The following is a 13425-nucleotide window of genomic DNA, read 5'->3' as shown; positions in this document are numbered from 1 at the left end:
CTAACAGTACACAGTGCCTAAAAGATACTCTCTTAGGTTCAAGTGGTAGAAGCATTGTCAAAGTCATGGAAAGGAGCTATGAAAGACCAATACCATGTTCTTACTAGTGATAACAGTTTGGAGTTAGGGGCAATGGGAGCAGGAGGCTTGGGTTTGGGCACATCAATTTTGAAGACAGGAAGAAAGTGTACTCTGTTTTCAAATACTGCAAATCAGTGGTTTAAAAAACATTTCTAGAAGTGGCAGCTTCTTTTCAAAAGAAATATTATACAGAACCCCCAAAGTATAAAATAGACACAATGTGTGATATAAATCTAACTTATGTGGTCAAATATATAAAATTATTTTAAAAATTAATCAATGAGAACAAGAAGGATAATAGGATTACTAATGCAAGCATTCAAAATTAGATGTAAGGGGAGACAGGAATAATCTTTTTATATTTTATTTATTTATTTTTTTGAGACAGAGTCTTGCTCTGTCACCCAGGCCGGAGTGCAGTGGCGCGATCTTGGCTCACTGCAAGCTCCGCCTCCCGGGTTCACGCCATGGAGACAGGAATGATCTTATTTTAGCACCTAATCTATTTCTATATATTATTTTGGTAGCAGAGTATTGAAAATCCTGATAAACATCTGTAAGTAGTTGCAGCAGGAAACAGCTTTTAACAGCTCACTTTGCAATCTCAGGATACTCCTCAATTAAACAGAGATGAGAGGAGAAGCCATCTGTCAGCACAGTTACTGGAGGCAGGATCATAATGATGCATAACACAATTGGATGTACGTTTTCTTAAATTATATAAAAATTACCTTAAAGTGTATTTTTTTCAAAGTGAAAATTTAATCAATTATCTGCAGAAACTGTGAAGCACCTCCCAGAAGTTCATGAAGCACACTTGGAAAATTGTCTGATATTTCATTAGGGTAGACTTTGAAGAGGAAATTCGGAAGATGTGCAAAGCTTGGAAAACAGAGTTGCAAGGGGGTCTCAGGGGCCACAGACTCCCCCTCTTCCTTTCAAAAGCAGGAACTGAGGCCTGGGGAAGAAAACGCTTTTCTTATGACTTACACACAGGTATTTTCACTCCCAGTTGAGATCTTTTTTCAGGAGAAAGAGACATGAACCCGTGAAGGAGCTGGATCCCCATCAATTTCTTTTTTACGCTCTCACAAAAAGACTAAAGTTGCTTTAAAAGAGTGCCCAAATAAAAGATTCCTATTTCCTTGGGAAGATTTTAATAGTTGGTATAAAAAGTCTGCACATGTGAATTTATGATTGAATTTGCTTTTTAAAAGTCCTATTAAAACCTTAGAGCAGCAGCCATAGGAGTCAGTGACTGTAACAGACACAAGTTGTGAAACTTTCTGGTATCATGTTAGTCACTACAGTCCCTCCACCACTGTCAGTCTGCATTTCCAGCTTGGTTTGGGGGAACCGCTCTTCCCTACTCTGAGCCACTTGTTTCCCATGACTCTGCCTCCCTGGCATCAGTGATTGCTTGGAGGGTGGGCATCAGCCTCCATCTGGGCCAACTGTAGCCCTCTGAAGCCTGGCTGTATTCCCAGACCTGGCCAAAGAGCATCTTCGCCCAGGATCTTTCTTTCTGGAAATTGGAGAAACCTTCTCTCTCTAGTTCTTTGGGGACTTGCGCCACAGGAAAGGATGAAGATAAGCAGATAAACTATGGAAAGAGAGAGTAGCGACAAACACACAGAGTCCAAGGACTTTTTTTTGAGACGGAGTCTTGCTCTGTCGCCCAGCCTGGAGTGTAATGGCGCAATCTTGGATCACTGCAAACTCTGCCTCCCGGGTTCACACCATTCTCCTGCCTCAGCCTCCTGAGTAGCTGGGACTACAGGTGCCCACTACTACACCTGGCTAGTTTTTTTCCATTTTCGTAGAGACGGGGTTTCACTGTGTTAGCCAGGATGGTCTTGATCTCCTGACCTCGTGATCCGCCTGCCTTGGCCTCCCAAAGTGTTAGGATTACAGGCGTGAGCCACTGCACCCAGCCCCAAGCGTGTCTGGAATTTGTGGGTTCTTGGTTCCCCCGAATTCAAGAATGAAGCCACAGACCCTTGCGATGAATGTTACAGTTCTTAAAGATGGTGGGTCCGGAGTTTGTTCCTTCTGATGGGTTCGTGGTCTTGCTGACTTCAGGAATGAAGCTGCAGACCTTCCTGGTGAGTGTTACAGTTCATAAAGGTGGTGGGTTGGAGTTGTTCCTTCCTCCCAGTGGGTTCGTGGTCTCACTGACGTCAAGAGTGAAGCTGCAGACCTTCACAGTGAATGTTACATCTCATTGTTACAGCCCATAAAGGCGGTACAGACCCAAAGAGTGACCAGAAGCAAGATTTACTGCAAAGAGCCAAACAACAAAACCTCACAATGCAGAATGGGACCCCAGTGGGTTGCCCCCACTGGCTGCGGTGCCCAGCTTTTAGTCACTTATTTGGCCCCACCCACATCCTGCTGATTGGTCCATTTTACAGAGAGCTGATTGGTCCATTTTACAGAGTGCTGATTGGTCAATTTTGACAGAGTGCTGATTGGTGTGTTTACAAACCTTTAGCTAGACACAGAGTGCTGATTGGTGCATTTACAATCCTTTAGCCAGACAGAAAAGTTCTCCAAGTCCCCTACTGGATTAGCTAGACACAGAGCGATGATTGGTGCATTTACAATCCTTTAGACAGAAAGTTCGCCAAGTCCCCACCTGACGCAGAAGCCCAGTGGGCTTCCCCTCTCAGGAGGACTCTTTTTAATGCTGTGAGGGCAGTTCCTCCTGCCCTTACTAAGGTTTGGAGATTGAGTCTCTACACTTCCTTTTCTTCCTACAGTGAGTTTGAATTGAGTTTCTGTCACATGAAACTGCAGAATGCCTATGAATATGGGGAATACTTAAAAAATATAATGACTTATTTGCTAGTGATAGAGACAGGAGACAGCAAAGAATCCCAGGCGAAACCCCACCTCCAAGCGAGGAAGCCCTCCCCTTCCCAGCTGATTTTTTCTGAATCACGCTGGCCTGCGCTTGCGCACTGGGAGGATAGGGGGTGGAGCCTCGGGAAGTTCACCTCCTTTGCAGTGGGGAGGAGTCTGGTGTCTCCTGTTCCTGTGTGGTGACCTAGGATTCAATTTGTGAAGCGGGAAGCTTGCTAGCAGGACTCTCGCTCTGCTAAGAGGTATCTGTCCTTTTTCCTTTTTGCCCAGTAAATTCCGTTTTCCTCACTCTTCTATGTGTCCATGAGCCTAATCTTTCCTGGTCGTGTGAGAAGAGCCCGGTTTTAGCTGAACTAAGGAGAAAGTTGTGTAACACTAGGAAAATGAACATACGCACAGGATGCAGATTTTGCATGAAGCTTAAGGGAAAACTGGACCTCACCACCTGGACTCAGTGGGATCCAATGACCCCAATTACAAAACGTATGCAATGAAACTGGTTAACAAGGGGCTGGATTTGATTATGGAATTGAGGTTGGTCAGTCTAACTTTTCTCCTATCTCTGAGTGCTCAGATCTCCATGGAATGTGAAAATAAGCAGCTACTGGTTGTGCATAATTCTGAGCTATGAATTAACTATGAATGGGGTTAAAAAAAAGTGCATGAGCTAGCTGTGGAGGCAGAAAGACATACTTTCCCTGTGGGATTTATGACTATTCAGCCACTGAAGAAAATCAATCAGAATTATAAAAAATTCCATTTCAACTGGTGAAACTGAGGCCCTGTAAGGACACTTGGATTGGCCAGGAGAGACAATCTGTCCCTCCATATATATTCCATTTTGGTTGGTATCATCAAAAATATTTACCTACAACCTATGGAGCTCAACCCAGGTGTTGACAATTGAAGGCACATTTGCAATTCTGAGAGCTGCATTTCACTTGCCAGGGCTGAACAGCCCTGTTTTTTTTCAGTGGACATCTTTCCTATCCCATCAACCTCTCCCAAGCTTTTAAAAATCTCATCTCTTTCCACGCCACCTTGTTTTTCATGATCCAACTTCTCAGTCCATGTACCCTGTGCCAACACTTCTTAAATTTCTTTTACTTTCCATATTTTGCTGAATTTTATGACAGGCTCTTGGCTTCTTAGGAACAGTACTCCTCTACTATGCTGTGTTCCCTGGGGCCTCTTAAATTTATTATCTGGCTTATTGCTAGTGAATTCAATAAAACAGGCTTTTCCCCGGGACTTGACTTTGCCTCTTGCTGAAGCCTGAGTCTACTGGCTGCCCCCAGTGCTTGGTCTCCAAAGCCAGGCTGCAGGAATTGAAAGTCAGGGATGCTGCCATCTCCATAGCACTTCAAACTCAGTTCTGTCCTGGTTTCACATTTCAACTATAGGATGTTCTGCCAAGTGACAGGGCACAAAAAGAGCTAAGCCTCTTTTCTGTACTGTGGTTTTCATTAAGTGCATATGTGTGTGCCTGCCTATAATAACAGGTAAGAACTTATGCCTAGTAACTTCTGTTCTGCTACAGCTGCAGCTGTTTAGAATGTTATCCCTACTTGGCTTTTGGCCATATGCAAGCCTACTTCAGCAGAATCCGCAGGCTCTCATCAGCCTCTAGCTTAATGAATAATTACAAAAAATACAGGTCAGCACCTGCCAAGGGGCAGAGCAGGGATAGCTTTGGCTAAGTCAAGGTCTCTGTGTTTCCCATTTTTCTTTAATGCAAGATTTCTTGGCTGCTCTTCCTCAGAAAGCACAGGAAGCTGAAGAAATTCCCTCTTTTCTTGGCGAATGATGCTTTCTCAACGTTCCTTCATGGCTTTTTTTTTGACATTGATTTTATTTAGGCTACTGCAATAAGAAGAACACTTCACATCCAAATTTCAGAATGTCTCGGCAGGGTGGTTTTGCTCTCGACTTCTACAGGGAGGAGTAGACAAGTGGGATGATTTTACAGTTGGAATTGTTTTTGTTCAAGGCTGTTTTCAAAGAAGATAATAGGCCATTGACTAACAGCCCCCAAATCCTGGTGTCATCTGTTTCCAATGATTTGTTCCACAGATATTTACTCTGGCTCTGAAACAGCTATATTAGAGTGACCAGGGCAAGCTGGGGGCTTTTCATGCCAAGGGCAAGTGACCATTCCTTCTCACATGAAGCTCCAGACAGCTTCCATGAAGTCACAGCTGGACATAGTGGACAATCAAAAAATAATATGGTATATATGGAGAGGATGTATGTAGTCAGGGAGGGACCACAGTGGGGAGAGGTATTCAGAAAAGCCTTCCCAAAGGAGGAAAAGCTGGGACGTCTGGGCATCAAAGGACATAGGGTGGTGGAACTGGTAGTTAAGACCCTTTGGGTATAAACCCTGCCTGTGGTTTTCTAGCTGCCTGACTTTGGGCAGGTTATATAACCTTCTGGTTTCCAGTTTCCTCTATAAAATGAAGTAAATAGCAGTACTGTATTTGTCTTCTACTGCTATATAACAGAGTACCACAAACCTAGTAACTTAAAACAACACTCATTAATTAGCTCACAGTTTTGTAGGTCAGATCTCCAGCTTGGTGTGGCTGTACCCTTTGCACAGGGACTTAGCTGAATTTAAGGTGGTGTCTAGGTTGATTTCTCATCTGGAAGTTCTGGGGAAAAAAATGTGCTTCCAAGCTCATTCTTGGTGGTGGCAGAATTCATTTCCTTGTGGCTGTAGGACTACAGTCTCTGTTTCCTTGCTGGCTGTCAGCTGGGGCCAATCTTAGCCTAAAGGTCGCTGCTAAAGGACCCTTGCCACATGGTCCCTCCATCTTCAATCAGCAATGGCTCATCAAATCCTTATTCTGCTTTGAATCTCTCACTTCCTCTCCTTTGATCAGCCCAAGAAAACTCTGCTTTAAATGGTTCATGGATTAGGTCACGCTAACCAGATAATCTCCATATCCCAAGGGTAACTGGTATGGGGCCTTAATTACATCTGTAAAATCCCTTGTTAGCAGTACCCATATTAGCAGTGGGCTGAACAACTAGGTGAGGTGTGTATGCCAGGGCTGGGAATCTTGGAAGGCTGTCTTGGAATTCCATCTACCACATGCACCTATTTCTACAGAGGAGGCTTAAAATAAGTGTATGTAATGTGCCTAGCACATAACAAGCATGTTGTAGGTAGGAGCATTTGCATGTAAAAAGTTCGCCACTGGGGTTCTCAGGATTGATGAGAACTTGGTTGTGGTGAAAGAAGATCGTTGCTGGGAACAGTGGAACAGTCTCTGGTTCTAGCTGAAGGGCTTCATTTTGATTTATTTGGAAGCAGGAAGTGCCTGTCTTTCTTGGATGAATGATTTAGGTTTTTGCTGTGGCAGCAGCAGTGAGGACAGGCTTTGGAATGAGGGAGAAAAAGACCTGACAATGGCCTTCTGGACCGACCCTCTCAGAAACCATCTGCTTGGAGCCTTCGATTCTGAGAGGAGTGGAGAGGTTTCCTCTAGCTACAAGTTCAGGGATTCGGAAACCACTAAAATAATATCTTTTCCAAAACTAGTCCAGCAAGGCTCTAATTGGGAGAAATGGGAAATGGAAGTCAGGCTCCCCATTCCCTCTGCTAACCACACACGGGCCGTGGTTGAGGTCCATTTCTAAATCACAGGAGGCCACTTCCTGTCTTAGCCTAGCATCCTTGGCGGGAGAATCCAACAAGGGGCCAAGGCCCTGTTGACTCTGGGAGAGAAGCAGATGGCCACCATCCATGAGTAAGAACCTGGACTTTCATCCAGCCTGCGGGTTGAACTGCCTGCTCACAAGAAATCTATCTAGGTTCAGAGCGTTCTAGGGCAGGCACAAAATAGGCAGGACAGAGATAAAAAGATGGTGGTAAGAATGAAGAGATTGTATTTTTCCTTCCACAGATGCCATGGGCTGGGGCGTGGAGCTGGGGCAGGGAGGAACTTATCTTCCCCAATCTCCTAGACGAGGCAATTCTTATTTCTAGCTGAATTCCTTTTCATCTCTCCTGACTTCTTCTCCACCCTTCTCTATCTGCCTTGGCTTCTGGATCTTCTCAAAGCATCCCCCAGAAAAACTTCAGCCAACTTACTCCCTTTGACCAACTGTCATTTTTGAAAAGCTGCCCAGTCTCTTTGCGGTGATTTTCAAAGAGAGACCCAGGACTAGGTTTTCTTTCAGTGACAGCAATAGGTAGGAGGAGGGGGGAAGAAGACAGGAGTTTCTGATGTGGGAAACCACACACACACACACACACACACACACCTCCTAAGAAATGCTGAATCTGTAATTGCAAGACAATATAACCTTCCTGACATCTGAGGAAGATGTCAAGAAAGAAAAGCAAAAACTCATATTTGGGTTGTAGCTGCTGGAGTTTCTACACTAGGGACATCTGACCCTGTTTGACCTTGCCTGTCAAAACCAGAGGGTTACAGAGAAACTGACCAAAGATATGTGGCCAAAAGGCTAGTGATAATGTGGGCAAAACTGGCCAAGCTGACCAGTTTGACACGTCAAAAGACAGATGTTGTCTGACTTGGGCAACTTGTGGGTCAGGGAAGAAATCCAAAGCTCAGCGTCTGAGAATGCAAAGGAGAGCCAACAATGTGAACCATCACCTGTGCTCCAGGTAAGCCTGCCCACCCTGCGTCATCACTTATTCAAGCAAAGGACTAATAGCAGTACAATTCTGGCTTGTTAGTGTATGGCCTGAAATAGTGAAGACTTCGTTTCCCTTCTTCCCCGTGAACTTTCCTCGTCACTATTCAAGACAGGTGCCAAATGTGTCATCATGCTTGATGGAGCCTGGCGTTGGCTGGCTGGCCGTGATCAGTAGCTGACCACCTGACAGAAACACTTTCCCTAATTACATTTTTAACTTGGATTGTGCCACACTTAGTTACATTTTTGGGGGAAAAAGAAAGGAAGGGAGGGAAGAACAGTGAGTGAAGGAGGTTTGCAGAAAGCTTCAGGGCCAGATAGCACACAGACAGCCCACCTGAAAAATCAACACGTCTTCCCATTTGTAACTTAACTGTCTAAATGTTGACATCCAGTGAACAGATATTAATTAAAAACCCAAGATATTCAAAACTGTAACAATGTCATCTTCCATTGTGTGAAATTAAAAAGGAATGCGTAGGTGAGTAGGGAGGTGGGGAGACACACCATAGCCTACCTCTTCTTGGTAATGAGCTTGAATTGTGGAAGGACACTTTCTGACTTCATACCATTTCTTATATTAGTATGATGGTCAAAATTACAAAAAAAAAAATCACTCAGACTAATGGTCTCTTCTGGGCAAGTGGCGAAGAACACTGATTTGGCTTATATTATTCTCTGTACCTCTCCTGGTGTGGTGGACAGTTTGCTGGTACAATTATTATTTTTTTGGTTTTGAGACGGAGTCTGGCTCTGTCGCCCGGGCTGGAGTGCAGTGGCGCGATCTTGGCTCACTGCAAGCTCCGCCTCCCGGGTTTACGCCATTCTCCTGCCTCAGCCTCCCGAGTAGCTGGGACTACAGGCGCCCGCCACCTCGCCTGGCTAGTTTTTTTGTATTTTTTAGTAGAGACGGGGTTTCACCGTGTAAGCCAGGATGGTCTCGATCTCCTGACCTCGTGATCCACCCGTCTCGGCCTCCCAAAGTGCTGGGATTACAGGCTTGAGCCACCGCACCCGGCCGTTACAATTATTTTGGATAGCACTTCATGTTAGGTATTGGCATGGAGGCATCCACATTTTTTTTTTTTTTTTTTGAGATGGAGTCTCGCTCTGTTGCCCAGGCTGGAGTACAGTGGCGTGATCTCTGCTCACTGCAATGTCCACCTCCTGGGTTCAAGCGATTCTTCTGCCTCAGCCTCCTGAGTAACTGGGATTACAGGTGCCCACCACCATGCCCAACTAATTTTTGTATTTTTAATAGAGATGGGATTTCACCATGTTGACCAGGCTGGTCTTGAACGCCTGACCTCAGGTGATCTGCCCATCTCAGCCTCCCAAAGTGCTGGGATTACCGGTGAGAGCCACTGTGCCTGGCCCACATATGTTTATAAATCACTAAATTTTAAATATTGGCAGGGCTACAAACAAGGAGAGTTTGTCTGTGCGAGAGAAAAACAATTAGCAAGGTCCTTCGTTGTTTCTTCCTCTGCTGTCCATTCTATTTATTTGTCTGCTGCTGGGATCTGGGGGTGTCCTTGACCCTGCACATTATAGCAGGCCCCCTGTCTTCATCAGCACTGCTACATCCTCATATTCCGCAGGGAGCACTCTCATTTAAGGTAATGAGTGACTCCCTCTCACAACAGAACTCTGAGTGTGGCTCAAATTCACCCTGGCTAATGAATCTTCTTTTTTTTTTTTTTCAGAGACAAGGTCTTACTCTGTCACCTAAGCTGGAGTGTAGTGGCACAATCATGGCTCACTGCAGCCTCAACCTTCTGGGCTCAAGCAATCCTTCTGTCTCAGACCCTCAAGTGACTAGGACTACAGGTATGTGCCACCACTGGCTATTTTTTTTTTTTTGAGATGACATCTTGCTATGTTGCCCAAGCTCATCTTGAACTCCTGGGCTCAAGTGATCCTCCCTCTGACTCTGCCTCCTAAAATGTTGGGGTTACAGGTGTGAGCCACCATGCCCAGCCTTGTGTTTCCTTTTTAACCCTGATATAAGTAACAACACATCTGCTTATTAATATCTTCATGTTAACGTTTACTATCCAGTTTGGGTGAAGGGAGAGTGTTCTCTGCCTCTGAGGTCCAGTTTTAACATTTATAAGTGCAGCGGGTCCTCCTGTTATGGCCCACAAACCTTACTTGTGAAAATGTCACATTTGACCAACCACACAAAACTACTCTGTGAACTCTGAATATAGCAAGGTCACCAGCCCCCACTTGATCTTCTGTTAAATGACCAAGATGATTTCTGGTCAGAAAGTATGTGTGTTTTTGTAAGTTTTTTTTTTCTTTTTGGTCTGTTTTGACACATAATGATGTAGAAATCAAGCTTAAAACTGATTGTAAAACAGCTTCGTGAGAAAGATTTTTGCTTTTCTGCCATAATATTCCCCTGGACTTTGCTTCGGGTCCAAAGTAACACCGGGAAGTTTAAGACCACAGAAATGTTACTAAATGAATGCTGATCACATTTACAAAAGCAAGTGACTTTGTCCAGTCTCTCATTCTCAGATCCATAGTAGACATGTAGATACTTTTTCTAAGGGCAACGTTTCCTGGTTCACTAATCCAAACTTCCATGTTATGGATGAAATAAAGATAATATTGAAAATGACAGTGTCTGAGAAGCAATCTCAAACTGCCTTTTATTACTGCACGCAGTTAACAGTGGAATTGAGAATCACTTTCTTTCTAACATAAAATCATGAGCCATAGACTTACTACTGAAATTCACCACAGTGATTCAGCCAATAACTCAACTTCTTCCTTTGCAAAATTTTTCTGAGGGTTTTTTTTTTTTTTCCTCCCTCCAATCTCAGCATTGCAGAATAATGAGCAAACAGTTAAATCGGCCCAGCTCTGAGTTTCAAGAGAGATTTATGGTCTGCTCATCCTCTGGAAGGACTGTAAAACCACCGATGACATCTTACTTTGAAATCTCTTGTATTAAGTAAAGAGATGGGTGTGGTGCGATAGTGAACTCTGAATGTGAGTGGTATTTAGACAAGTTCTGTACTTCAAAACAGAGTCCTTAACTCATACGAAGGCTTCCTGCCATTAGCAAGGGATCTCAGTAATGAGCATGCTGCCTTCTCCAACACCTCCATCCTTTTCCAAAAAGATTCTTCTTAATTTTATCCTAAATATATTTGATATTTTTTTCCTTTGTATTTTGCTTTGGTTTTAAAAATTCCCTGGAAGATTTTTATCTCCTCTGTGGAAGCATCAAGCCGCAGATCCAAGTCAGTCCAAATCACCCGGATCGTACAAGATAAAACTGCCTTCAAGTTGTAATACTTGCTGGAGGGGCCAAAGCCGCATTTTAAATGTGAACAATGGGGTGGCTGCTGCAGAGAACTGACCATTTACTTCCTGCCCCAGGTGACCCCTTTGTGATCTCTGAAACTGGGCAGAGGAATAAGGAAAGGGAAATAACTGGGTTTGGGGGAGAAGCACGCTTTCTGGAAGGCACCCAGGTTTACCCAAAGAGCACAGTTAAATGCTGAATTCCAACTAGCTCTGGAGACGCCCTGTTTGGGGCCTCATTCTGGAAACCCAAAGTCCAGCGGCGGTTCTCCTCCACATCAGGACAGAGAGAGGGGATTGGGAATGGACCAGGGAGCAGGAGTGGGGCTCAACGACGACCCAGGCGCTCAAGGGGAGGGGCTGAGAGCGTTTCTTCGCTGCGCGACTGCATAGAAACTTTTCCTCGCACTATCTGACTCCGGGACTGGACTGTGAGGCCTGGAACAGCTGGTGGGGTTCGGGTGGGGAACACACCCGAAGCCCAGAGCCAAGGCGGGAGCCGTGGGTGGAGCCGCTGCAGCCCTGGGCCGGGGGCTGCAGGGCACTGGAGACGCGGGCGCGGGGAGGCCCCGGCCAGAGCGCCCGCTCTCCCGTGTCCCGGGCGGGGTCCTCACCTGTTCCAGCGGGCCACCTTCCTCCGGTAATACCGCAGCGCCTCCTGGCTGGCCAGGAGCGAGTCCTCGGCTCCCACGAGAGGTGGCTCCTCCGGGACGTTGTACAGCGGGTGGGCGAAGAGGGCCTGCAGCTTGGAGCTCGAGCCGCTGCGGCTGCTGCCGGCTGGTTCAGTCCCGGGCTCGGCTCGGGAAAAGTTGTGCACAATAGTTCCGGGGTCCGAGGCGGCTGCGGCCGAGTCCCGCGCCGGCGAGGAGGCGCGGCCGGTGCACGGGCACCCCCGCAGGCGCTCCCGGGGCCGCAGCTGGCGCTGCACTTGGGGCCAGAGGTGAAAGTAGAGGTCCGCGGAGAGCAGCGCGCCCAGCAGCAGCAGAGTCAGCAGGCGGTCCCGGCGCAGCCCGGGCATGGCCCAGCTGGGGCGCAGAGCGGCGGGGCGTGCCGGCCGAGGGGGATGCCGGGGGCAGGCAAGCTGTCTCCGGGGACCCAGGAGGGGTCGCGGCGTGCGGGCAGAAGAGGCGCCTGGAGTCCCGCAGGCAGGCCGGGGTCAATGGGACTGGAATGATCCCTGCGCGGGCTAGTTCCCAGTGGAGGGGTGTCGCTCCTGAACTTGGGGACCAGGTGCACGGAGCACCGGGGCTCTCGATGTCAGCGGGCGTCGCTTCTCCGCGTCGAGAGAGCCGAGGGAATGGGGTTCCCGGGGTGCTCGCTTCTTGCGCCTTTTCTCCCCTGCGCCCGCCCGCCCGGGCGCCCGCAGCAGGTGAAGGGCCCCGGGGCGCGGGCGCCGGCTGCCGCCGCGGGCGGACGGGCGGCGGAGCAGGGGCGGGGGGGGGGGAGCGACCACGATGAGCAGCGCGGAGGGCGGTTGGAGGCAGCTGCCTGCAGAGCCCCGGGCGTCTCTCCTGAGGATGCTGTCGCTCGGCGGCGGCTGCTAGTGCTCCCGCGACTCCTTCTGCGGGCGGCGGAGACGCCAGTGCCCCTGGCTGGCACGGGTGGCGCAAGTGGGGAGTTGGCGAAGCAGGAGCGGCTCCGGGAGCTTGTCTGCGCGCCTGGACTCCTAGAGGCAGAGGTAGCGTGGGGCCTCCCTGAGCCTGGCCTGGCGCCGGCACCCCCGCCCACTCTCCGCTGGCACCTGCCTCTGGCGCAGCTGACGGCCAACTCCCGAGGCCGGCGCTGCCCTTGCACCTTGTCACCCACCCACTGCCTGCGCCCTCCCCCTCGCTCGGGCCTCCCACTTTCCCTGCCCAGGTCTCCGTCCAGTCACTTTAAGGGACGCGAGGGGTCCGAAGCCTCTTTTTACCATTTCTATTTTTTTTTAGAAAAAAACCACAAGCCCCCTAAAACCATGTTTTCCCCTGTAAGCTTTGCCAAATGAGTGTGTGGGGGGGCTGGGGGAGGCGGGGGTGTCTGTGTTGGTATCTGTTCTTTTTTTTTTTTTGAGACGGAGTCTCGCTCTGCCGCCCAGGCTGGAGTGCAGTGGCCGGATCTCAGCTCACTGCAAGCTCCGCCTCCCGGGTTTACGCATTCTCCTGCCTCAGCCTCCCGAGTAGCTGGGACTACAGGCGGCCGCCACCTCGCCCGGCTAGTTTTTTGTATTTTTTAGTAGATACGGGGTTTCGCCGTGTTAGCCAGGATGGTCTCGATCTCCTGACCTCGTGATCCGCCCGTCTCGGCCTCCCAAAGTGCTGGGGTATCTGTTCTTTCTTTGTGTTCCCTTCCATCTCCGTTCCCCTGCAGAGCACAGAACACATCAAGATTCATTACAACTACATACCACATGCCTGGCACATAGTAGGTGCTCAGGAAACACCTCTTGGTGAAGGAAAGAGCTTGACCTTTAAAGTAAGGCATCAGTTTTACCTAGAATCTTGCTGATTT

The 13425-nt window shown here is 47.9% G+C and overlaps 1 protein-coding gene across 1 annotated transcript in view; it reads right to left on the bottom strand.

The window, feature by feature from the left end:
* Window positions 1–12119, bottom strand: part of FAM20A (FAM20A golgi associated secretory pathway pseudokinase) — a 65958-nt gene extending 53839 nt beyond the window's left edge. Inside the window, exon 1 of the mRNA XM_033183851.1 lies at window positions 11553–12119. Within this exon, the coding sequence (XP_033039742.1) occupies window positions 11553–11956 (404 nt within the window). The 5' untranslated portion in view covers window positions 11957–12119. The remainder of the gene's footprint in view (window positions 1–11552) is intronic.
* Between the last annotated feature and the right edge of the window lie 1306 nt (window positions 12120–13425).

This window comes from Trachypithecus francoisi, unplaced genomic scaffold (assembly GCF_009764315.1).
Source record: "Trachypithecus francoisi isolate TF-2019V2 unplaced genomic scaffold, Tfra_2.0 Lachesis_group20, whole genome shotgun sequence".
NCBI lineage: Eukaryota > Metazoa > Chordata > Mammalia > Primates > Cercopithecidae > Trachypithecus > Trachypithecus francoisi.
This window is presented reverse-complemented; position numbering and strand designations above follow the sequence as displayed.